Raw genomic sequence first — 25,203 nt, 5'->3', positions numbered from 1 at the left:
CAAAGTGTCCATCAAAAGAACCCGCCTCTCCCATTTCTTGGAGGGGTACCATCACCTGCCCATATGGACGGCAAGACCCTGCTGCTGAGGCTAGCTCCTGTCAGGTGCCCACCTGAGGGTGCCCCTCCCCAAGGGCACCCACGGGCCAGCCTTGAAAGTAGCTCCACTCTGGAGATGAGGGCTGGAATGTAGTAGCAGCAGCGACTCTGGAGGTCATCTGGGGCCTCTTGGGGTCTTCACACACAGACCACTGGCTCCCCTGGGAAAACCATTCCATGGTAGTGGCCCTACACTCCCACAGTGGCCCTACACTCCCACAGTGGCCCTACACTCCCACACTGGCTGGCCTCTGGGGGAGGGAGCATGGCCCTGCACTTGCACCTCGCCCATGGTGCAAGGCTGACTCACGCACAGAAACAGACTCAGAAACCAGAGCTCTTGGCTTCCTGGGGATGACCCCAGCAGACAGAAAACCAGGAAGACAGTCCATGCCCCAGTTTTAGTAAGGACAGTGGTTGGCAGCTGTCTCGTGGCTGAGCCCACCTGTCAGGCCCAGACCTGAGTGGCCTCTACTACTGCCTGCTTCCCATCTTCCAGCTCCCACACTAAGCCCCAAGACCCCCATTCCTTGATCCCTGCCCAAGTGAACATCCCGGAGACTCCTATACCTCCATCTTCTCCACTCAAGCTGCTGCTTCTCACGGGAAAACACTGGGGGGCAAGTCCAGGGGTGGAAGAAGCCAGGCTTTGCCAGCCAACCAGTGAGGCATGCAGGCTGGGGTTGGGGGGGCACCTATGGAACGAGGCCAGGAATTCTGGAGCTCCCAGAAGTCTTCTGGGAACTGGGGCCCAGACAGAGCTGGCCGCACACAGAGCTGGGCAGAGTCTGGGCCAGCTTGTCTACAAACACTGGGGGGCAGACAATGGGAAGGACTCCAGCAAAGGTGGGCTTCCCAAGACAATCTGGGAGTCTGGGATTCTCACCTCACGGGCAGGGCACAGCCGGGTCCCAAACCCTGGCTTTCTCTGAAGAACCCAGCTTCCAGAGACTCTCCTGACTCTTGCGCCCTATAACTCCCCATTCAAGGATGACTTCTCAGCCTCATACTACCACTTACAGATCGGGCCATGGGGCTGGGGAGGAAGGTAAGAGTCCCATTGACTCCCACCCCGCCAGGCTTCCCAGCACTTCTCTGCCTCTGTGGTCCTGACATAGTGAAGATACTGAAAGCGGTCAAATCCTAGGCCCGGAGTCCCAACCCCCACAAACAGCCCTTCTCCCTTTACTCCAAGTTGGCCACAGTCAGACCCAGGCATTATGTGTCTACCTCAGGGATGAAGGAGAGCAACAGACCACCACCATGTGGGTCAAAGTCCTGCCCCCAGCCCGCCCCCCAACTAGAGCAGCCATACCAGACACAGACCAATTCTACCAGCAGGACTCAGCCCACAGGAACAGGACTGCCAGAGCCTCCTCTCTCTCCAGAACCTGTCTGACAAGTGACCAAAGGCGTGTGGAGGAAGAGAGCTCCATCAACATTAAATAGCACCAGGCTTAGCTCTGCACACTCCCCACCCCCTTACCCTTGGCCTGGCCCCACTCACCCTTGTGGTCTGACAATAATCTGGCTGGCTGTCAAGACTGCAGGGCAGGAGAGCAGCAGGGAAGTAGGCTGGGAGCCCCAGGCAAGGCTAGCACCCTCCCCCCCACTGGCTCCCCAGAGGTACACACAAACCCGTTGGTATGGAACCAGCGAAGAGCTCTCCCTAGAGGAAGAGACTCCAGGTGCCAGGCCCAGCAGGCTCCCAAAAGCCGGTGGCACCTCTGAGAGCACCCTGTCCATCCCTCTACCCAACGATACACACACACCCCCACCCGCTTCCCCACATACCTCCCTTACCCTGGATCCACACCAGGGGCACACCTGTCCCCTCCCTACCACTCCAGCTGGCACAGATCAGAGACCCATTCCCATAGGGGGTTACCCCTGCAGGTTATGCTCTGAGGACAGAGCCCACCAAGCCAGCTAGCACAGTGCCATCCCCCCAGCACATGGAGAGGACTTCAACATATGAGGACTTATCTTCTCTTTAAGGAGCAAGGTTGGGGGAAGAAATGAGAAGTCCAAATGTCTCTGCCCCCACAACCTGAGAGAATAAAACTTTAGGGCCTGCAGGAACCTTAGGACCGCTGGTAAAACCTTAACACAGGAATCCCCCCTTCTCTCTGCAGCCCCCCCCCCCCCCCCGCTTAAACATGGCCATGGCTGGGTGACAGACTGCATCACCAGGCCAGCCCTGCAGCTGATGAACAGCTCCTCCCCAGGCTGAGAGGAGCTGCATGTCCTTGTCATTTCCACACACTGGTCTCCAAGGTGACATGTGTATGTGCCAAGGCTCTCCACCGGGCAGTCCCCGGAGAGGCCAAAGCCAGCCAGCCTTCGAGGCACATGCCCCCCCAGCCGACATGCCCTTCAGCCCTCCCTCCAGAGGCAGGAGCCCCGGGCCCTCCTGAGAGGGGCCTGATGTCCAGGAAGGGTGTCCAGAAGACTGGACATACCCTCCCCCATCATCTGGGCATAAGGAGGTGACAGAGAAGGGCCCAAGAAACTCTAAGTAGGGACACCACATAATTTACCTTCCAAACCAGGACATTTTTACCACGGTAAAAGGGCAGTATTAACTACAGCAGGAAAACAGGCCCAAACAGGATGGATGGCCACACTAGCTCATGGTCACTGGACATATGTCATGTCCCTCATTTACCCCATGGGGAATGCCACTGAGACTCTGAGCTTTCAGCAGCCAGCACACACTCCGGGCTCGTCAGGACCTCGATGTCCTACTTCCAGTGAGGGGCCAGGACAGATGCACAGACGCCCAAAGGCCACCACGATATACTTGCCCCCATGCTGTACCACACTTACCCCAGTTAAAAAATACTTGCATCCCACACTTGATCCCCTACTGTACACAGGGGGTTCTGTGGTCAACGTGAGGAGGACGAGGCAGGCAAGCTCCAGTGGCCTGCCCACAGGGAGCTTATACTCCAAAAGGGTCAGAGAAGAATAGACACAAAGACAAGCCTGCATGGCCTTGACAGTCAGACACACGATACGTGTGTCTCGTGGCTGCGCTCAGGACTCATGGCTCACAGCCCGGTGAGTAAGCAGACGGTCCCACGACTCAGACCTTAGTCTCAACAGTCGCCAACCCAGCCTCCCCAACCCAGGCACACACCCAGCCATGGGACCCAGCAGATTACAGCCAGGTCAGGACGAAAATGAGGACCATCTTTTCAACCCCGCACACCCTCGTTAATTTTCTCCCAGCCACTAGCTTCTCCAAAAACAGCCACTTTTTTCCTGGTTGCTGTGTGCCCAAAAGATTGCTTCAGGCCTCTCCGTGGGGCACCAGTGCCGCGTGGGAGCACTAGAGGGCGCCGCTGCCCTTTCCAGTGAGGAGCACCCAGCAATGGGCACTGGTAGCAAGAGGGGGGGCACAGGCACCCAGAACCTTTGGCCTGTGGACACACCCCAGAGCCCCGACAGGGACCTGCAGCTACCTTCAGTCACTCCGGTTCTGGGTGTCTGACCACAGCTTCCCGCCATGGATTAGCTCACTTTTCATTCTCTCCTCAAAAGCCCAGAGCAAGCCTTCTGGGCGAGGGCCAAGTGTTGTTTGTTTCTGGCCACCTTCCTGGCTCTGTCAAGGCCCAGGGCCAGGGCAATGCTGACAGGCTCAATGACCAGGTCTCGAGCCTATCCAGGCCAGCCCACTTTACCCAAAGAACCCCTTGCCCCTGCAGCTATGCCCTCAAATGAGCCCCTGGGAGGGCAGGGATCCCTGGATGCCCTCCATCCTGCTGAGGACAAGCTCAGAATTCAAGGAGGAGGGCAAAAACCTCAGCTGCCTTATGGCCACCAGGGACCCAACTTGACTCTGAAGGGCAGTTGGGAGACATGGAGACACAGGAAGGAAAGCAGGGACTGTAAGCAAGAGTGAGGACAACCCCAACATCTCTCAAAGTCTGGCCTGCAGGGGGTCTGAGCCCAAAGCCTGGGCACATGTACAGAAATGAGCTCACGAGAGATGTCCTCCAGTGTCTATCTGTCCTGGAGAAGGCCCTGAGATGATCTACAGACATGCTGAGCCCGTGGTCTATGTTCCATCTGACCCAGCCCCCCCCCCAAGCTCCTCCCAGCAAATGCTCTATCTGGGCCTCCTGCCACCTCCCTCCGCAGGACCACCCACAAACCTAAGCCATCACAGGGCAGCAGGCCCATCCATCCCCTTCTTGCCCATCTTCCCTCGGCTCCAGGTGGCCAGCAGATCCCCTGGGGTCTGATGAGCAGGGGCTGGGTCGCAGGGACAGAAGCGGACGTACCCAGCAGGGGAGGCAGAGAGCGGCTCAGCCAGAGACTGAGCCACTCCACTGGCCTAGCTGCAAGGCCCGAACCCACAAAGGCCTGGCATTTCTTTCCCCACCCTTCTCAGTGGACCCGAATTGCACAGTGAGAGAAAAACCAGGACCACAGGAGTCTTCTCCCCGCTGCTGGGGAGAGGCTATAGGAGCCTCTCTCTGGACCCTTCCTCACATGCCCAGCCTTGGTGCCCCACCTGCTACCCACAGACCTGTCAACAGGAGCAGGGCAGGCTGACTGAGAGCAGAAACAGCTGCCGGCCACATCAGCTGTCCGGCCACAGACGCTCCCTGTCCAGAGCCAGCCCCAGGCCCTTGAAAAGTGGGGATGTCTGCTCGCTGGACCTATGTCTGGCGGCCCTCCCTGCTCCCTGCTGGACAGTACAGCAGCCTCGGATTTCAGAGCTAGGAGGAGACAAAGGGCCGGGGTGGCGGCTGGGGCTGGGATACTGCGATTCGGTCATCTGATGACCAAATGTATACTTCTCATGTGTATGGGTCTTCATCCACAGTTTCTGACTCAAGGCTTCCAAAACTCTTGGAATTTCCTGAGAAAGAGCATCTTTTTTAATGTCTGGTCTCTTGTCCTCCCTTCCTGAAATGCTGCAGAGCAGGAAGAGTGAAATGGGCGTCTCGTGATTCGTAACAAGCCCCTTTCCACCACAACTGGGTTTGTGTTGATGAGGGGACTTTTTAGAAAGCCCCCGAGGACCCTAAGGTTGGTTGCTGGGGGAATCAAGTGTGAACAGAAGGGTGGAGCTTTCAGTCCCACCCTGATTTCTGCAGAGGAGAGGGGCTGGAAGGTGAATTGACCAATGGCCAAAGGCCAATGACTTAATCACTCGCACCTGTGTGAGGAAGTCTCCACAAGAACTCCAAAGGATGGGGTTCGGGCGCTGAACACGTGGAGATGCAGGGGGAGTGGGGTGCCTGGAGAGAGCACAGAAGTCCTGTGCCCTTTCCCCAGACCTTGTCCTGTGCATCTCTTCTACCAGGCTGCTCCGAGTTACAGCCTTTTATAATAAACCACTGAAAGCAAAATGTTCCTGAGTTCTAAGAACGAAGCAAGCAAATGAATCAAACCCAAGGAAGGAGGCAGTCACTAGGACCTCCGATCTATAGCTGGCTGGTCAGGAGCACAGATGACAACCTGGACTTTCAACAGGCATCTGAAATAGCCAGTTGTGGGTAGAGGTGGGGTGTCAATCCTGTAGTTCTGAGCCTATGTGGGGACCGAGGCATCTCCGGGTCAACAGTGACAGCACTGAGCTGAACTGCAGGGCACCCAACTGGTGTCAGAGATCAGCTTGGGAGTGGGAAACCAGCCCCCACAGTGGAACTGGGTGCAAAATCCTAGTTAGTATTAGGACCCTCTTGAGAGCTCTGCCAGGGCCTGAGCTCAAGGACTCCTGCATCCCTTCCGAGGGTGGGACTCAGCACATTCAGAATACAGCAGCCGTGCTCAGCTTGCTATACCCCAAGAGCAAGAGATAACAGAGGACCAGAGCCCCAACAGTGTCCAAGGACAGAAGGTTGGTAGTAGATTTTAAGGGAGTTTTCTATAGCCCCTTGCCAGGCCAGGGGCACAACTAGGCATGAGTGTATGAAGAAAGGGGTGGGGGCATCAGTAACTTGATGGCATCTCTCAGAGGGTTGGGGTCACAGAGCCAGCTGAGGCAGCTGGGGTGGGGGAGGGGAGAGTTGGAGGTATAGGCCCCGTCCCACCTCTTCACCTGCCAAGGTTTCCTGACCTTGAGGCCAGAGGGCAAGGGGTGGAGGTTAGGAAGCCAAGAATTGACACAAGTGGCCTTCCTTGCTTTTCTCCCCTTCCTCCCCCTCACTCGGGGGCAGGCGTGCCAACTGGCGAAGGGAGACCCATGAGGAGATGGGACTCCTCATTCCATATGGCCCCCAGAGCGCTGCGCCCCTGCGACTTACCTATGTCCATGTGCCAACAACGAGCCTCAGCCTGGGGAAGTGGTACCCCCCACCACTCAACCATGCGAAGCCAGAGCCACAGCAGCCTGCCCAAGGGCCCCATCGGCTCCAAACTCCCTGCCCCAGGATCCAGGCTGCAAACACCCCAGCATGCACCCCGAAGAGCAAAGCTGCTTTTGCCAAGGACATACCTGGGTTTCTGAGTTGGTTCCTTGGCTTCTCTCAAGCCAAACCAGCTACTCTTGGCCTTTTCCTCCCCGCTGGATGGGTGGTGTGGGGAGGCCCCCAGGGTGGGACCTCCCTTCTCCCCCAGAGAGCCGCGGCGCCCCAGCTCGCTCCGACTCAGCCCCTGGTGGTGATGGTGGAAGAGACCCATCCGGGGCTTCCGCTCCTCCTTCCGGGCTCCCTCCTTCTCGGCCACAGCCTCAGAGGAGGCCACCATGGGCGTGGCAACCTGTACTGGCTTTCCCTCAGGGAGCCGGGCCCCCTCCTCCTCTCCTGAGCGGCTGGTGCCAGGGACCAACACTTTAGCCCGAGAGCTCAGCTCCTCCTGTCCCAGCAGAACCTCTGAGATGCTGGTGCGGCGGCTGCCTCTGCCCCCGGAGTCATCTGCAGGCCGAGTGCCCTCCTCAGTGGGCCGGGAAGACACACTATGCAGCGAGCCGGAGGGTGGAAACGGGCCTGAGATGGAGCTGCGGTGCCGTGGGAGTGCCTGGGGCTCCTCATTGTAAATGTGGCTCCCGTTGACACAGAGTGAGGAGCGGGAGGCAGTCTCCAGGTGGCCCTGCAGGTCCAGGAGAGATCGGGGTGGCGTCGCTCGCATCTGGCTGGCCTCATCGCTGTAGGTCCTTTTGTGAGTGAGCAACTTGGGGGACTGGGTGGCGTCCCTGCCTGAAAAGGAAGCACCCACAAGTGAGCAGCAGGGAGAGCAGCCTGGGTCCTGGCCCGGTGCCCCCCAACCCTCATCTGCTCCCTGGCGGGGCAGGGCCCTTGCTCACGCACCTCCTTCGCTGGACAGCCAGCTGCTGCGGCTGGGCGAGCGGGTCAGGAGCTCTGCACCCGGGCCCTGGTAGGCCAGGCTCCCGCTGGCAGAGGATAGGGTGCTGTCCGAGCCCAGAGAGGTGCTGGACTGCGTCAGGGAGGACTTGCGCAGCTTGTTGCGGAGGAAGAAGCCTTTGGCTTTGCCCATCTTGCCCAGGCTGCCCAGCTCGGGGTCCTCCAGGGCACTGCTTGGGAGGATGGCCGAGGCAGACTCCAGCTCAAACTTCTTCTTGCCCTTCATCTTGTCCTTGATCTTGCTGAAAGGGGACCGCGGCTTGTCCTTCATGGACAGGTCAAACATGCTGGCGCTCAGGTTGTTTCGAGTGAACTGGATTGTGACTTGGATCTCTCCACGCTCCTTCTCCTTCTTGCCCGCCTTGGAGTGCAGCTTGTACCACCTGGAAGAATGGGGGCGGGGTGGAGCTGCAGTCAGGTCATGGTCAGCGCCCAGGCAGCCCGCCCTTCCCTGCAGGCACCCGGCACGGCCTCTCCCGCACAACCCAGGCCTGGCCTTCTGAGCCATAGGCAGAGCTAAGAAAGTGTTTACATCTTGTCCGTGTTAGGGAAAACCACATCCTGAGCAGGGGAATCTCTGTGGTGCTACTGGGAAGGGCCACAGTCACCATTCCATGCTGCCCTCCCATCCCCCTTCCTGGGGGCTCAGAGATCTCCCCGCTGCCCCTCCCCACTCCATCTGAAATTCTGAGGCCCAAAGGGGTGAGGCTGGGTGTAGGAAGAACTCTTAACTATCCAGGCCCCTGGGGTAGATGGACCCACCCACATTTCTCCCAGTTTAAATCATCTCCCTGGGCTCATCCCAGCCGAAGCTCTGCTCTGAGCCACCCGTGAGCCCAGGAAAGAACAGCGCACCAGAGGCACAGGGCTGGAACACCAGCTCACAGGAACACACACCTCACTCACTCACAGACTGGTCCACACCCCACCAGGAACACCTCTGCACACAATGGCATACAGGGGCCTCAAGTAAGAGACCTTGGGGGTGGGGGCAAGGGCGCTCACATCTGCTGAGCATCTCATGTGTATCACGAGGGACTACAAGGGTCTTCACTCCCACGTACGCACAACAAGCCTCGGGGGTCAGAACCATGACCCTGCTTTATACAGCAGGAAGTCAGGGCTCAGAGGTAAAGTAACATCTCCAAGAGCAAGCAGCCAGAAAGGAGAGAGGAGATGGAGAGCCAGTTTCCATCCCTCCAAAGCCATGTTCTTCCCACTACACACTCCCAGAGAGACCCCTGACATATGACCACTGCACAGGGTAGGTGGAGGCCACCCTACAGGGGAGGGGTGTGCATGGAGCTCTTCCTTCCTCTGCTGCCCAAATCCTCCTGCCTGACCAGACTTCTGGCCAGCGGCAGCACTTTGCTCCATACAGCGTCTTGTGTGGAGCCACTAGACACCCCCACCAGGGTCCCCTCCCATTCTACTCAGCAGGCCATGCCCCACCCCCTCTCCCACAGATATGAGCACAGAAGCTACACGGAGAAACTGAACCAGAACCCTTCTGGACGTAGGGACACCAAGCCCAAATGATGGGCTCTGGTGCAGGGCTGAAAACAGGACTGACTGAAAATCAGTCCCCCTTTCTCACACCAGCACCCAGAATGCATAACCTCCCTTGCACATTAGAGCTTAATACAACACTCAAAGGATGTGTTCCAGATAAGTTGGAGGAAATCTCCTGGAAAGTAGAAGGGCAACAATGAGGTGATGCTAGGTCAGTCCAAGGAGGTTCATGACCAAGTTACCTGGCGAGTCAAGAAAGAAAAAGGAGGCTGCTCCCACGTGTGAGGGACCTGGGAGTCCTCCCTCCTATCCACGAAACAAGAGAAAAGCTGAGCAAAAGCTGAAAATCAACAACTCCCTGGGGAGTTTTAGGGCAGTGGAACTATTTTGTAGGATACTGTAATGGTAAACACATGTTGTTATATATGTGGCTGTACCCACAAAATAGAAAAGACAAAGTTTTATATATAATATAAACCACAGGCTCAAATTAATAATGATGCGTTGGGATGGGTTCATCAGTTATAACAGGGTGCCACACTAATGTAAGATGCTAACAAAAGAAGAAACAATGGAGGGGGGAGGAGAAAGGCCAGAGCTAGGGAGGGTATGTGAACACTCTGTACCTTCCATGCTTTTCTGTAAGCCTAAAGCTGCTCATCAACCAACCAATCAATCAAACAATCCTCTAGTAATTTAAAACAAGGAGAAGGGAGGAGGACTGGGAGGGACCAGAGCACACAAGGAGGAAGAAACCGGACAAGAAATAACACAAGAAAGTCTTCCTGACCTGAAGGACGTGAGCAGCCGCACAGAAGGGCCCCACACATGCAGCACAAGGAACAGAGACCAGGCCGGGAGGTGTCCCCGTGAGGTTTCAGAACACCAGGCAGAGGAGAAGGAGACCCTGCAAGCTTCCAGACACAGGACACACGGGTTTATACATTCAGGAATTAGAATAACCCTGGGTCCTCACTCCCAACACTGGCTACCCTATGGAGTCGCGCCTTCAAAATTCGGAGGGAGAGAGTTTTCCGCCTGGAATTCTAGAAGCAGCCGGTGAAGCACGAAGGTGGAACGAGGCCCAGTGATGTCAGTTGGGTCACTGAAGGGCTCAAAGTCATCCACACTCAGTACACACACACCACACCCACACACCCCACACTACCCACCCTCCCACACACCCCCCTCCCACTGCACACTACACCACACACACACCCCACACTACCTACCCCCCCATACACCCCCCTCCCACTGTACACTACACTAGACCACACACACACACACCCCACACACACACCCCCACACACACACCCCACACTACCCACCCTCCCACACACCCCCTCCCACTGCACACTACACCACACACACACACCCCACACTACCCACCCCCACACACACACCCCTTCCACTGTACACTACACTAGACCACACACACACACACCCCACACTACCCACCCCCACCCCCCCACTGCATACTACACTACACCACACACACACACACACACACACACACACACAGAAACTACATGTTATACCACCCCCGCACCTGCCTTAGAGCTCTGGCAGTCTCTGCCCAACCCTAAGATCTGTCCCCCCACCAGCACCAGCTCCCTGAACTTCTCAAGCATAAACAGGTTGGGAGTGGGGGGATCTTTGGTATGAAAAGAGCTCTTCCCAGGGGCATACAGAGTTGCACCCATTTGGGACTGTCCATCAAGACTGCACCCTCGTGTGCCCATCATGGGCTATGAGCCAGGCCTCTAACGGGTGACCCACAACGTGCCCCAGGCAGTGGGAACCAGGGTTGCTGGTTTTCCCTCCTACACCTGAGAGACCATCTCCTGGGCGGGCTGCAGCAGGACAGACGGCACAACCAGGGAGGGTAGACGGCCATGCTCCAAGTACGGGTGCACATCGTCCTGCTCTCATGGTAAGCAGGGGCAGGGGGAGGGTGGGAAGAGTGCAGGGAGAAGAGAGAGAGCTCAGAGACACAGATTGAAGACAGAGCTCAGAGCATGTGTTACCTCGGGGTGGAAGGGGAAGGAGGGGAGATTTACTAGAAAACATGAACCAGCTTGCATCGACATCCTCACACCCCTACTTTCTCAAGCCAATGCCCACCCTGGGCCTGACACTCAACTCTTGAAAGGCCAAGCCCTAGTCACTTTCCCCAAACCTAGACTAGGCCCTATGCAGCACAGGGAGATCCTGGGATGTGGGGCAAAAGAGTAGTGTCTGGACCTACCACAGCCCCCTAGGCTCTGGGTAACTGGAATGGGCAGGCACACACATCCTTGCTAGGGCGAAAAGGTCAGGGGCCCCACAGTCCCAGCTGCTCCCTCCCCAAGTCGCAGCATTAACAGTCACTATCTGGGAGGGGTGGGCAGCTGCAGGGAACAATGACTGTCTACATCATAGAATATTAATATTTTTGTCCAGTTTGAATTTTTTATAAGGAGCATACATTCTGTCCTAATGGGGAAAAGAGACACGTAAACACCCACTCCTCAGTTGCTTGAGCCACAGAAGAGGCTTCTGGTCTCTCTGTCCCACCCCCTCAGCGGAAGGGAGAAAGCATCATTAGCCCATGGAGACACTTGGTGTCCTCTGCCCAAAGGATCCTTGCCTCCTGCCCTTCCCCACCCCCCAATAAGGTCACCTCTGTTTCTCTGCCTCTCCGGCTCTTCCCCAGGGAATTTGCGGCTGCTGGTCTGCCTGTCTGTCTCTCTCTCTGACCTGCTTTTCAGAAAGGCCAGAGTGAGAAGAAAAGACTTCCCTTACCATTTTCTGAGACTTCCCTATCCAGAGCAGAGTTAGGCTTTGAATGGCAGGTGGGCCCCAGCCATTGTCACCCACCTACCTCCCTACCAGTCCAGGGCAGCACTGCACTGGACCCTGCTAGGCACCTTGGGTGCCCTGGGACTCAAGAGCAGGCCTTCTCCCAGGAGTGTGACCCCCACAGGCAAGGACGGCAAAGCCACACAAACACCAGCTCCCTGTCAAAGGCAATATATCCTTCCCCTCAACCCCTGGCTCCTGCTTCCTCCTGCCTCTCCAGATGGCCCCCTAAGAGATGTCGGACCTGCCAGGCCCTGTGGCACACAGTTCCCTGCAGGCTAGAAGGCCACAGACATTGCTGGCGTGGGCTGATGATTCCTCCATGAAGCGATAGAGACTTTCCCTGTACAGAGCCCCACACGCAGCAGATCCCAGAGCAAACAGGCACTGGGCATCCCATCCACACAGACTGGGGCTCCCACCAAGAATGTGACTGCAGGGTCCTACGGTCCAGCCCAAGTCCCACTTCCTCTAGGAAGACCTCATAGCCGCAACATCCTGGCCTGGCCAGATCCCTCCTCTTTCTGACCAGGCACACGCACTCTGAACCAAATTCACTCCACAACCAGACCAGGCTATACTCTGCTCCACGGCTAGCAGGTACTGTCATTTCCTGGGTGTCTGGGGTCTCCCTAGTGGGACTGGGTTCCCTGCAGATGCTTATTGAGTACCCCCCAGGTACGGAGTTACAAAGGAAATAAATGGTGCACGCAGCAAATCTCGAGATGCTACAAGGCCTCCATGTGTCCCTGCCTGCGCTCCCTCTCGCTTCCCTCTCGTTCTGCCCACTCCCTGCTTGGATGCCTGCGGCGGCAAAGCCTGGTGACTAAGAGCTGGGCTCTGCATCCTCAGTGCACACCTGGCCCCCTCACTTACCAGGTTACTTCCCTAACCCTCTGCTTCCTCAGCCTTCCAGTGGGAGACCCTCCTCTCAGGGCCGCCGGTCAGCCTGGAGCCAAGGCTTCCCATCTACTCTTAGATGGTGTGACAGTCATGGCAGGAGGGGCACCTGAGTGTGCCAGGGCCCAGGCAGCATGCACTCGGGAGACAAGGGTTTGGCAGAGAGGATCTCTGTCTGGGACTTGCCCCAGGCATGCTGGCAGCCACGCCACGGAGGCCGAGGGCATCGGAGAGGTTCCATTTCCACACAGTTTCCAGGGGAGGCCTGCCCTGCCACAGGCCACATGTGAGAGACGGGAAGACATGTGATAGGGTCAGAGAGCCGGCAGAGCCAGTCTTCTGGCACCCCCATCCACACCGATAGCTCCCCCTTTACTATCCACACTGTTCAGGAGGCCAGGCCCATTATCCTCGTTCTGGGCTTGAGGAAACTAACCTACAGAGAAGCTCTGTCACTTGCCCAAATCACCCAGAGAGTAAGCGACAGAGCTGGAATCTAAACATCAAGATGCCCAACTCTCAGTCCATGCCCTTAACCTTTAAGATACAGCATTTCTCGGGGGTGCCTGGGCGGCTCAGTGGGTTAAAGCCTCTGCCTTTGGCTCAGGTCATGATCCCAGGGTCCTAGGATCGAGCCCCACATCGGACTCTCTGCTCAGCAGGGAGCCTGCTTCCCTTCCTCTCTCTCTCTGCCTGCCTCTCCGACTACTTGTGATCTGTCAAATAAATAAATAAAATCTTTACAAAAAGAAGAAGAAGAAGAAGAAGAAGAAGAAGAAGAAGAAGAAGAAGAAGAAGAAGAAGAAGAAGAAGATCTATCTTAAATAAAAAAAAAAGCATTTCTCATGACACTCAGGTGGCTCAGTTGGTTAAGCGTCTACCTTCAGCTCAGGTCACAAAACCAGAGTCCTGGGATCGAGTCCTGCATGGGGCTCTGTGTGCTGAGTAGGGAACCTGCTTCTCTCTCTGCCTGCTGTTCCCCTTGCTTGTGCTCTCTCTCTCTCTCTCTCTCTGACAAATAAATAAATAAAATCTTTAAAAAAAATTTTTAAAAAAGAGGTAGCACTTCTCATACAGCTGAATGCAAACATTCAGTCCTCTGACACCCGGAGGGGATGGAGGCCAGAAAAAGCCTGGATGTACACCACAGATGCAGGCATGATCCCAGGGGCATACAGCCCTGGAAGGTCACCAAGGGAACCTTGGGGTTTTGTCCTGTGTCCAGGCCATGAAAACCTTGTCTGAGGGCAGCCCAGCCTCCCCAGTGGCCATCAGAGTCCAGAATTCCTGGGGGGCACAGAACCATGGAGAGGCCTTCATGGCCACCTGCTCATCAGCCAAACCTCCCCCAAATTCCCAAGGCACCTGACCAAAGTTCAGCAGGCCCAGCTTGGACTGAGGACTCAGCCCTTAGCCTCTTCCCCTGCGAGAGAGCCCCCCTACCACCACACAAACACACCCAGGGGGCAGAGGACAAACACCGGATGGAAGGGGTGGGGGGACTAGTGGACCCAGCTGTTACCAGGATTATGGCCTTAGTTACTCCTCCGCCCACCACCTCCACCTGTCTCTCAGGGAACAACGTCAAACTCACATGTGCCAGAGCCAGGGGCAGCAGGGGCTGTGACACACAGGTCCAGGCACGCCTGACTCATCCCCAGTTCTTATCAGTCCCAAATTCAGCTTATGATCCAAATCATGGCACCCTCCCTGAGCCCCCACACATCACCTGTTTCAATCCCCAAACCCAGGAGCCATCTTGGTCTCTTTTTTCCCCCCTCACAGCCCATATCCCAACTTTGAACTCTGCTGGCTCTATGGGCCAATTATAGCCAGAATGCTCCCCCTTCACCCCATCGCCCTGCTGGACGTGACGGTCCCCTCACTTCCCTGCTCCTCCTGCAAAGACGCACATCACAGCCTCCTCCTCAGAATGGTGAAAAAGTCCCATCTTTTGAGTCCTGGCTCCACTCTCTGAGTCACTCATTCCACATTGGCCTTCTTGATGTCCCTGAACCTGTCGGGCTTGTTCCCACCGCAAGGCCACTGCACTTGCTTCTCCCTCTGCCTGAGACACAGGCCCGGTCTTCAGGCCACGGTTCACTCACTCACTCCCTCTCTCCCTCCCATCAGGCATCAGTTCATCTGAAGCTCCTCAGTCTTCCCTGAGTCCCTCCGCTGCCGTGCTCCTTGCCTTATTCTGTTTCTTCAGTGTACATCATGTGTGTGCATGTGTGTGTGTGTGTCCCACACAGGACACCGATGTACGTATACATGGCTGTGTGACGTCTGTCTTCCCCTAGTCTGTAGGCAGCAATTGTATTCGCCTCATCTCTGCGTCCCCAACACTTAAAATAGCAGCCACTCAAACATCTGTTCAATGAACTAACAAATTAATCTATGAATTGACTTAAGAACTTGTCTGTCCCTGTTCACTACTGAACAACTGGGTAACGCTTCTCTCATTACAAACCCATGGGTCTCACCCAGGAGACCAGAAGCTCCCAAAAAAGCAAAGAGGATGCTCCCTGCTTACCACTTCCAACAGGAGGCCTCTGAGGGCAGGAGCCCCAAGTGCCAAGCTTAGAGGGGACAGTTCCAGAAGGGGGCCTTTTTAAATCCTGACAGCCTCATTTCCCAGCTCTAAATGAAGGGTCTCATTCACTTCCCCGAAAGAGAAGGCACCCGCCAGGTCTGGGAGTCGTGCAGCCCGGTGAATGGTGGTCTCTGAAGGGAGGCTGGGTGTTGACCCCACTCGAGCCCACCACTAGGACACGAATCTTCTCACCCATAGCCGGCTACACCTCTCCTTTATCGATTGTTGTGTGCTGGACACTATACTCGGCACTCACCACACTGGACCGTATCTTGCTAATCCTTCTAACAACCCTGTGAGGTGGATGTGGGAGGCAGACCTTGAGAGAGCCAGGCAGCCTGCTTTAAGCCCCAGCCCCACCACCTGTATGACCTGGGGGAGGTGACTTAACCTCTCTGTGTTTCATACCTACATATCATGTGGGGAAAACGCATGTCTGCTCTCCTCACAAGACCACTATGAGGATGAAGCAGGCTATCTGTGGAGCACTCAGAGAATGGGGCCCAGCACACGAGACCTGCCACTCAAGTGTCAGCTCACATATTTTTGCCCACGCAGACATAGGGGCACAGAGAAGTCAGCTGGGGTAAGTCACACTTCTTGTCAGCAAGCCGCAGAGCCAGGATATGAACTCAAGCTCCGTCTCCAGAGCCTCTGACCTTGATTACCGCACTAGACTGCCCCTCTCTGCAAGCACAACTCTTGGGTCACCAAGAGAAACCAGACATCCTCATATCCCATTACAGCCGTGGCAGATGTCACAGAATGTGGTTCCTACTCACCAGTACTCTGAACTTAAACGTTATTAGACAACCCCTGCACTCTATCATTTAGCACAGGGATAAAGGACATGTTACTGCAGCAAATGCTTTCATATAGTGATAAATGAATGTCAGTATCACTGGTGTACTTTGTAATCCTACACATTTGAAGGCCTTCTTTGGAGAAGGGGTCTAAAGGCTTCGACCAGAGACCAAAGCGGTCCACAGCACAGAAAGGGCTAAGAGTATCTGCTCTAGAGTAGGGAGGGCACAAAGGCAGCAGAAAGGCAGGTCTCCTCCTGCTCCACTACGTGGCACCCAGGCTGAGATTTCAAAGCACAGGAGAGGCGCTGCTCCCCATGTCTTACCCAGGGGCACGAGAGGGCCTGGCCAGGGGCCAGAGGCTGGCTCAAGGCCCTGAGACTTGCCAGCGTCACGCTACAGTGCTCCATCTAGCCCTTGGATACCCTGCACGCTGCTGAAGGTGACCCCAAAAAACGAAAACAGCCAAGCGCACCTGTTAGCTAGGGAGCCAGCAAATATGTTTAGCTCGCACCCCTCCCAAACCACAACCTCTCACATTGGCGGGGGGCTCCTCACCTGCCCCAGCTATAACCCCTAGGGGTACAATTTCTCTCTGATGCCCCAGATGCCACCCCGGCCTCCCCAGAGACAGGGCTCATCTCCAGCTACCAAACAGCTACCACTAGGCTGCGGCTGAGGGGTCCTGCAAAGCTGGCAGATGCGGGCATCAGACCCCACCCACCCCGAGGCAAACGAAGCTAAGAGGCCTTAGGTACTGGCTGGAGAATCTTCCAGAAGGGAGAGTGAGGAGCCGGCACAAAGGAGAGAGGGATACATGGACCCAGTTCTCCCTCCCTGGCTTCACTCTCCCCATCTGGAGAGTTACTACAAATGGGGGGCTGCAGGGCTCTGGAGTAGAGAGGATATGCAACCCAAAAAGTCGATGTTGGGGAAAATAGCAGCAGAAAACAGCAAAATATCTGTCCTTCACATTATCTGGCCCCATATCCCTACTCCAGGCCAGCCATCAGCCATTTCTAGTGATGCTGTACAGTTAAAACATTTGTCCTCAAGCCACCTGCTGGCCCAAAGACGAGTCGCCTCTTGCCCCCATCCCTGGGCTCACAAGGCCCTCAATCTCCGCTCTGGCAGGAAACTCCTACAGGGTAGATGACTAGTATCATGCACATTGTCTTGGCGCGAGGGGGAGCAGTTCACCTGAAAGTCACCGCTAACTGAAAAATGCTGGCAAACACCTGCTGGTCCTGGTGTTCCTTAGCAAATGGCACCATTCTGCCCATTCCTACGCAGAGGGACCAAAGAGTTGAGAGGGAGAGCTCTTCCTGCTGCCCGGTTCCTGACAGACATGGAGGAAAAGGCAGAACCGGGGGCCAATGGGGACACTCCTCTGTGAATGCTAGAACCACGGCGATGGGAACCTTCATGATGACTGTCGGGCTAACAGGACCCACTGCCCCACTTGGGGCCTCGCTGATGGAGGGACATGGAAAGCAGGGCTATGGCATGGCTGATGGAAGGACTCCTGCCTGCAGGCAGGGCATGGGGACTGGGCCTGGCAGACCCAGCAACTAGTGCTCAGGGGTCTGAGAATTGGGGCCACAGTGTCAGACAGCCTCACGGACAGCTCCTCCGTCTGGCAGGGGTCCGAGATAAAGACCATCATCCCGGGAGTCCTGACCAGGCCCAGGATGGGAGCCCTGTCTGGATCCTGACTCAACAAACCACCCATGAAGAAGCAGTTCTGATATCAGGGTAAACTGGGAATGGTCTGGACACTGGGTGATTGTTACGGAACTGTAGATTTTGTGTGTGATAAGGGCATTGTGGCTATGTTAGGGAGCACGGACTCACTGACACTCTCCTTCTGGTCCCACTTGGAACTAACAGTGCAGTTTCCATTAGACCCCAGAGTTCGGGGGTAGCCTTGGGCCAGGACACAGGCTTTTTCTCCATGTCCTGAGACTGAGCCCTGGTCTCTGAGCCTTGTGCTGCCCCGTGAGTTCAGTCCTGCCCAGTCATGGCTGCACTCAAGCACAGGGTCTGGCACTTGATGCAAAATCATCCCTCTTAGAGGCACAGGGCTCTCGCCCATGAAATCCACCCAACCATGGGAGGCCTCAGCTAGGCCTTCACTCAAAATATTTCGCAAGTGTCTGCCAGGAATAAGAAAGGGAGAGAGTCCTTGAGAAGCTCACATCTTGGTGGGGAAATAAGATAGCCACACAAATCAGGAAAGTGATCCATGCTGCAAAAATGCACAAAGTAGTAAAATGGTTTCGGGAGAGGTGGTGAAGGACATGACATTGATCCTGGGCCTTGAGCAAAGGGGAGCAAAGAGGCAAAGAGCCAGACAGACATTCCAGGTGGAAGAAACAAAATATGCAGATGCCAGGGCTGACAGGGAAAGTGAGGCAGAAAGGTGCCCTGGGGTAGGTAGGAGACTGCCTCAAACACCACACCAAAGGACCAAGCTCTGTTCTGGACCCCAAAGAGCGCCTATTGGGTATAATCAAGGACAGGGCCTGCTGGAGGCTGTACTGTAGGAAGAGTATAGGACAGGTGGGAGAGGGACAGCACAGAGGTGAGGCAGGGGTGACAGGTAGGAGCCGACACAAGCCAGGGCAGGTCCCCTGGCTGGGCTGACCTGAACAACTCCTCACGCCTCCACAGGCGTAATAATTTCTCATCCTAAATTAATAAACTGGCATTCTGGTTTATAAAAAGGCAGCAGCAGCTAGGATAACAGTCCAGAACAGAAATTTAAAAAAAAAAAAAAAAAGAAAGAAAGAAAAAAGAATCCAAAACTAGGACAGGAGCAATGGGGAAGGCAGGAGGGGCCCCTTTCCTCTGGCAGCAGGCCTTGGCCCTGAGCTCTCTGTCCTTAGTGACAGCAGGGACTGCCACTCACCTTGTATCCCCCAAGCCCACGGGCAGGGTCTGACATATGGAACACATTCCAATACTTGCTGGATAAATGAGATGGAATTGGCAAGGGCTTAGCTAGTCCCAAAAATCAGTTGAAAAAAATTATCTTAAGGGCATAGCGGGAAGGCAGGAGACCCAGGTTCTAGTCCATGGATCTGAATTACTAAGAGGGTTTAAAGCCACCATTTCACCCCTGTAACAGTGGGGCGATAAGAAGAGCCAGTGAGGGGCAGGGAGGACAGCTGGAAAACATTGTCCCCAGAGTCTCCTCCATCGGAGGCCTTCAAATCCCCCACATGAGCATTCCTCCTCACATGCTATCAGACAGGAGTCGAGCAGGGCCTCAGGCCCAAGTTCTGGCTCCCCACACCCACCATCAAACCCACCCTTTGACTTGGTCTCTACAGCAAAACTGCCAGCCAGACACAGTCCTCCTGCAGGATATTGCCTCATATCAGACCCCGAGATGATTCTATCACCTACTCTAGCACCGAAGGTCCTCAGAGCCCAGACCCATCACTTCCTGAGCCACCCCAGCCTCTGTGAGCATGGCTTGCCTAACTCACCTCAGAACCCAGCCAGGTCCCCCTCCCCACCCTGCCAGGAGCAAACACCTCAGCAGATCCTCATGCCCCCTACTCCTGTGGGTTCCAGAGGCCTGCTGCTATCAGCTGGCCTCAGACTGGCCAGCGACCATACTCGCTCGGCAGAGAAAAAGCTATTAAAATGCCTAGAAACAAGTTTAACCACCCTAATAGCAGCAGAAAATATGTAACAGCCAAAGCATGAAGTAGGGAAAAAAGCACCGCACCTAGAAGTCAGAAATCCGGCTGCATAATCTGGTCACACAAGTCACATGATGTTGGACAAGTCATTTCCCCTCCTGAGACCCCAGTCTCCACATCTGTAAAAAATGGGGGTCACCCTGTCTGCCCTTAGGAAAGAATGAAATGAGGTGATGCCAGGAAAGCACTCTGAAAAATAGGCCAAACCACACATTAAGATTTGGGTTCATGGTCTATCAAGGGCCTTTTATAAGCTGTCATCAGCCCCATGGGAGCAAGGTGGCCCAGGACCAGCCAGTGATGACCCTGCCCAGGGAGAAGGAGGGAACCAGTAAGATGACCTCTCCCAGCTGGTCTCAGTCAGATGGGGGGTGGAGAATAGGAAGAAACTCTGCTTACTCCCACCCCCTCCCCAGTTTGCTCCTAACCCCATATTCACCCCAAACAAGAGTCTTGGGTCACGGAGAACAAAGTTAAGTAGAGCCTCGCCCCTCAGCCAGGGTCTTGGTTTAGATGCACAACAGGTGGAGACAATAAAAAAACATCCTGTGTGGGAAAGTCAAGCTGATCATAGGTATAACCTATGTGCAGAGAACACTGTGTTTGTGCAAACAAATGTTAAATGCATACAATAACTTTGGATGGATACCCAAGAACTGGCAATATTGGTTCCTTCTGAAGAAAGGAGCTGGATCACTCAAGGTCAGGGCAAGGGAGACTTTTCATTGCATACATTCTGTACATTCAGAATTTGAACCAGGTGAACTAAAAAAAAAAAAAAAAGTCAAGTCAGGCTGTTTTGCTGAGAGAGACACAGGGGAAAGAAAAATCGGCTCTCCTCCACTCCCTCTCCTCGCCCAGCCCCAAGACACTCACTTTCCCTTTCCAAGGCAGTCTTGGTCTCCCTGAAACTCTCCCAGTCTCCATCACAGCCTCAATGGTCATTCCAGGACCTGCTTCCCCCAAGATGCCCACCCTGATCACTCCAATCCTGCTGAGTTCACCCTTCTCCTGACCCTTTCTTTCTCTCACACTTGTACATGCTGTTTTATAGGGTAATTATCCTTCCTGGATAAATCTAGTCTCAAACACATCTTTGACCTTCTAGGGAAAGGGCTATATATTTCTTTCTCTTGTTTTCTCCAAAGCCCTAACCTAGGCACAGTGGTCGCCTCCTAATAGCTTCCTAGATACTTAACAAAAGGAAAGAAAAGAAAAAATGAAAAAAAAAAAAAAAGGCAAATGACAGCATTGCTGTAAGACCCTAGATGGCTCAGAGCATTCTGTCACAGTAAAACAAGCATGTGATTCTTGAGAAAGGTCAGAAACTCTCGTATCTGCTGACGCTCCCAAGCTCCACTCTACTGCACAAGCCAATGGGAGCAAATCTGCCCAGGGTGGGGGTGCCCGGGGCCAAGGCAGAGCTTCCCAGGCCTCTCCCAAGCTCTTGAGAGACACTCTGCTGGTGCTGATACCCTCCTTCCAGAAGTACTCCACAACACCCCCAGCCCCGGGAGGCAGAAGCGACCAGATTCGGAGCCACAGCTCAAACACGCTTACCCCAGTCAGCCAAGGCCTCACATAGGAGAAGCAGGCCACGCTTACAGAGCCGTGGGGAGAACCACAGAGATGGGCTCCGGGGAGGTCAGCGGAACCCTCAGGAAGGCAGCGGCCAAGCCCTGGTCCTATGCAGAGCTAGCTCACAGAAGATATGGAGGGAAACTGAGATTGGGCAGTACACAGTGGTGGTGAAGTGCCTGGGTCCAAATTCTGACTCTGCCTTGTACTGTGTGTCTTTTTAGAAAAGTCACTTCACCTCTCTGTGCCTTTGTTTCTCCATCAGTTAAACAGTAAAAGTACCTCCAACTCCAGGGGTTCCTGTGAGCTAAGTTGAGTCCTTAGGACAACGGCAGCACAAAGGGCTTCATTGATGGTACGCCTCGCTAAGGAGCCCATAACAGCCCCCCAAGACAGTGCTACATGCTGCCAGGGAGGACCTCACAGGTCTTCAGTGTATGTCTCTTCCTCAAGGAGGCGTCCCTGACCACGGCTAAGACCGGCGGCCCCGTCTGCTCTGAATATCTCCAGTGCTCCCTGGCAAGGCCTGAAAATATAGCACTTGCCTACGGCTCTTCCTCCAAATGTGGGGTTCATTCTCCTAACCAAGCCGCACCTTCCGGGCATGCAGGCTGGGATAGCCACGTCCTCTCCTCCTCGGAACTCACCCCACCGCACCTAGTGGCCCCTGCAGGCCTCTGCCCAGGCTCTCCACAAAAGATTTTGCATGAGACCACCCCTCCCAGTCCACAGATAAACCACAAGGCCCCCTCCCCTATCCCAGTAGAAATGTCCCCCTTTCTCTCTAAAATCCCACAGGCACTTCCACAGAAACCTGGGAGGCACACAGGGCCCCAAATGCCATCTCTCCCTTACCCTAAATCCTACAGCTCTGCCAGGCCTAACAGAGCCCCACCCCTCCCCAGCCTCAGTCCCCACAGGGCTAAGCCCTCTGCTAGCTCTGACATTAGAATTCCACAAGGAAGGGCTGTGCTCCCGCCGACTCCCCCAACCCCTGGGCCAGCTAAAGGCCAAGGTGGCCTGGGACAAAGCCCCTCCTCTGGGCAGCTCCTCTGGAACTTGCAGGGGCCCTGCTTGCTTCCCCTTCACTAAGGAGAGGCCTGGGCCCAGCCCCACACAGGGGCCTCAGCCCGACCTGCCAAGCTCAGCTCTCCTCACTGGCTGCCATCCTTCCTGAGTCAAGAAGTAACCTAAGGGGTTTAGCAAGAGCAAAACCATAAGACTCTTCCCTGGCAGGACTGCCAGGTATAGAAAGGACCCACATATAGACTTATTTTATTTTTTTTAAACTTGGCTGTGGAAAAGGGCAATGCTTTTTCATGACGATACCATTTTGCAGAGGATTGGCCCTGCACAAGGAAAAAACAGAGAGAGTACTGATTTCCAGAGAGCTCCTGCCATTGTGTTAATTATCTGCCCCAGCGCAGGGTGGGAAGGGCAGGGGAAACATCTGGACAAGGCCTGACTAGTCATTTCGCATAGGCAAGAGCGTCACAGCACCAGGGAAGCAGCAATAACAGGCGGAGCAGGCAGCCCCCTTTGGAGGAAAGGACAGCCCTTGTGGCCGCCTGGGGCCACGGATCTGCTGAGCTATGCCTATCCCTGGCTGGCTACAGGGAGAGCAGTACAGGGCAGAGCCAGGGCTCCCACCCAGGGCCAGAGCCTGAGGGAAGAGGAAGTTGCTGTGCCAACCAGGAGCCGCCCAGTCTGATGGAGAAGTCACTTCCTCCCCTCCCCTCCCCCCTAGCCACTGCTGCTCAAGCAAACCCCAAATAAAAACCACCCCAGAACTAAGGGAGTTGGAGTCTCCTGCACCCTAATGACTGGCTTTTAAATAGGGCCACACCCTTCCCCACAGGAACACTCCCAGCCAAAGCAGACTCCCCCAGCAGCCCTACAGGTCTGGGGCTGAACCTTAGGGTTGGGACCAGGACCCTTGTAGCCTCAGCTGTTTCCTGGGGAGCAGTCACATCTGGAAACCAGTGGCGAGAGGGTCACATGCACAGGAAGGTGCAGGCTGTTTGGAGGCTGAGAAATGAATGGAAGCCCTCAAAAACCATCCCAACCTTAGGCCAGCAGGCTGTATTTTCCTTCAGGTGCCTCCCCCAGTGCCCCCAAACCCACCACCTTTGAGGGGATCTCGGGCCGCCGTGATCAGTCAGGCAGAAGACAACTATCTCAAACTGCAGTGGTCCTGGGCAGCCATAGGCCTCCCAGAAGCCCTCCATAAAATCAATGGCCCCTGACAGGGCCGACAAAATCTCAGGGTGCCACAGTGAGCAGCCTGCCCAACGGTTTTACTCTCTGGGAGGAAAAAAGACGAACTGGTCCCAAACCAAATTAAGCCCAGACTCAGGCTCCCCAAGGGGCCAGGCTCTACCCATCAATCTGATGGGCCCAGGATGGGGGTTCTTTAGGGCAGGGACTCTTTTACTTCATACATAACACCCCCTCCACACACAGAACCCACCAAGGGTACTAGAGCTAAAAACTAGAAAGGAAATAGTGGAGAAGCATCTGAGGATTTTCAGATCCATGATGATCCATGAATGGCTTCATTGAGGGGAAAAAGTCATAATCAGTTTCCTCATGTATCATGTTAAATTAGGTTTTGAGAACTTCCTCTTCAGTTCTTTGAAGCCTCTGTGAAATACTGACCTCAAAGAGCACACCTTGACAAAGGAGCATCACGGAACATTGAGGTCTCCCATACCATCCACCCCACCAAGGTCCTCAGAGAAACCACAACCCTACCCTTTGAAGGCTTACTCTAGGTCTAGCACTATACCAAGGCCTTTTCAGACATGGTCTTATTTAATCTTATCATTCCATAATTATAACTGTGACCTTTGTAGAAATGAGGAAACAGGTTAAGTAACTTGCCTGCTAATAAGTCACAGAACTGGGAATGAAAGCCACCTCCATGTTCGGAAACACTGGACGATCTGGCCTTCTGGAGAGGGCAGGGACAGCTGCAGTCCAGGCTGCTGGGGAGGCCTGCAAGCTGACCCAAGTATGGATTGAGCACTGCCGAGCCCAAGCCCAGCCCTGATTTCTCAAACCTCTAGCAGCAAAAAGAATGGAGGCCTGCAAAGGGCCAGCCTATTTTGTCAGCAGCTCTCCTACTCCTGTACGTACTTTGCCACCCATGTTCCTGGGGCTTTCCCAAACCCAGGCTCTAAGCTCTGTATTGTCTCCCCCATCACATGAGAGGCTCTTCAAGGGCAGGGACATCTTCCAGACCAGAGCTACCAGACACTGTTATCAAAACCTCCCTCCACTATCACTGCTGTTCACTCACCAGCAGCCACGCCTAGGTGCTTTAACTGCATTCTCATTTCAGGCCTTACATCAGTCTTGTTACACTAGCCCCACTGGACAGATGAGAAAACTGAGGCACAAAGCATTTACTTGACTCACCACAAGGTGGGAAGTTTGAAACCGGAATCTATTTCTTGTAGCTCCACAGCCCCCTCCCCATAATCCTGAGGCTGCCCTTCGCCAGTCAGGTTCTGTCTTGGCAACACAGGGCTGCCATTTGTCTTCCCTGAAACCACCACAGCTGGCTCCTGGCATTAGAGTGGATACTGTTTTTTTCCAAGATTACCCAAAGCTGAGGTGGGTACACCCTGATCCTCTCCGTCTTGCCCTCTCTCCACTGGGGAATGTGCGACTCACTATCTCAGTAGCTCATGCTGGGGTGCTCCCAGGAAATGTCACCAGAAATGGCCATTAAAATCAGAGGCCGCATGGGGCGCCTAGGTGCCTCAGTGGGTTAAGCCTCTGCCTTCTGCTCAGGTCATATCTCAAGGTCCTGGGATGGCCTGCTTCCACCACCACCCC

The 25,203-nt window shown here is 54.9% G+C and overlaps 1 protein-coding gene across 9 annotated transcripts in view; it reads right to left on the bottom strand.

Annotated features, from left to right (window-relative positions):
• RAB11FIP5 (RAB11 family interacting protein 5) overlaps positions 1–25,203 on the bottom strand; it is a 117,468-nt gene that overhangs the window by 8,565 nt on the left and 83,700 nt on the right. For all 9 annotated transcript variants that reach the window (XM_082745578.1, XM_082745577.1, XM_082745580.1 and 6 more), the window contains 2 exons: positions 7,364–7,800; positions 6,553–7,252 (listed from right to left, as the gene is read on the bottom strand). In XM_082745578.1, the coding sequence (XP_082601704.1) occupies positions 6,553–7,252; positions 7,364–7,703 (1,040 nt within the window). In that variant the 5' untranslated portion in view covers positions 7,704–7,800. The remainder of the gene's footprint in view (positions 1–6,552; positions 7,253–7,363; positions 7,801–25,203) is intronic.

Source organism: Mustela nivalis (genome assembly GCF_964662115.1).
Source record: "Mustela nivalis genome assembly, chromosome: 8".
Taxonomy (NCBI): Eukaryota; Metazoa; Chordata; class Mammalia; order Carnivora; family Mustelidae; genus Mustela; species Mustela nivalis.
This window is presented reverse-complemented; position numbering and strand designations above follow the sequence as displayed.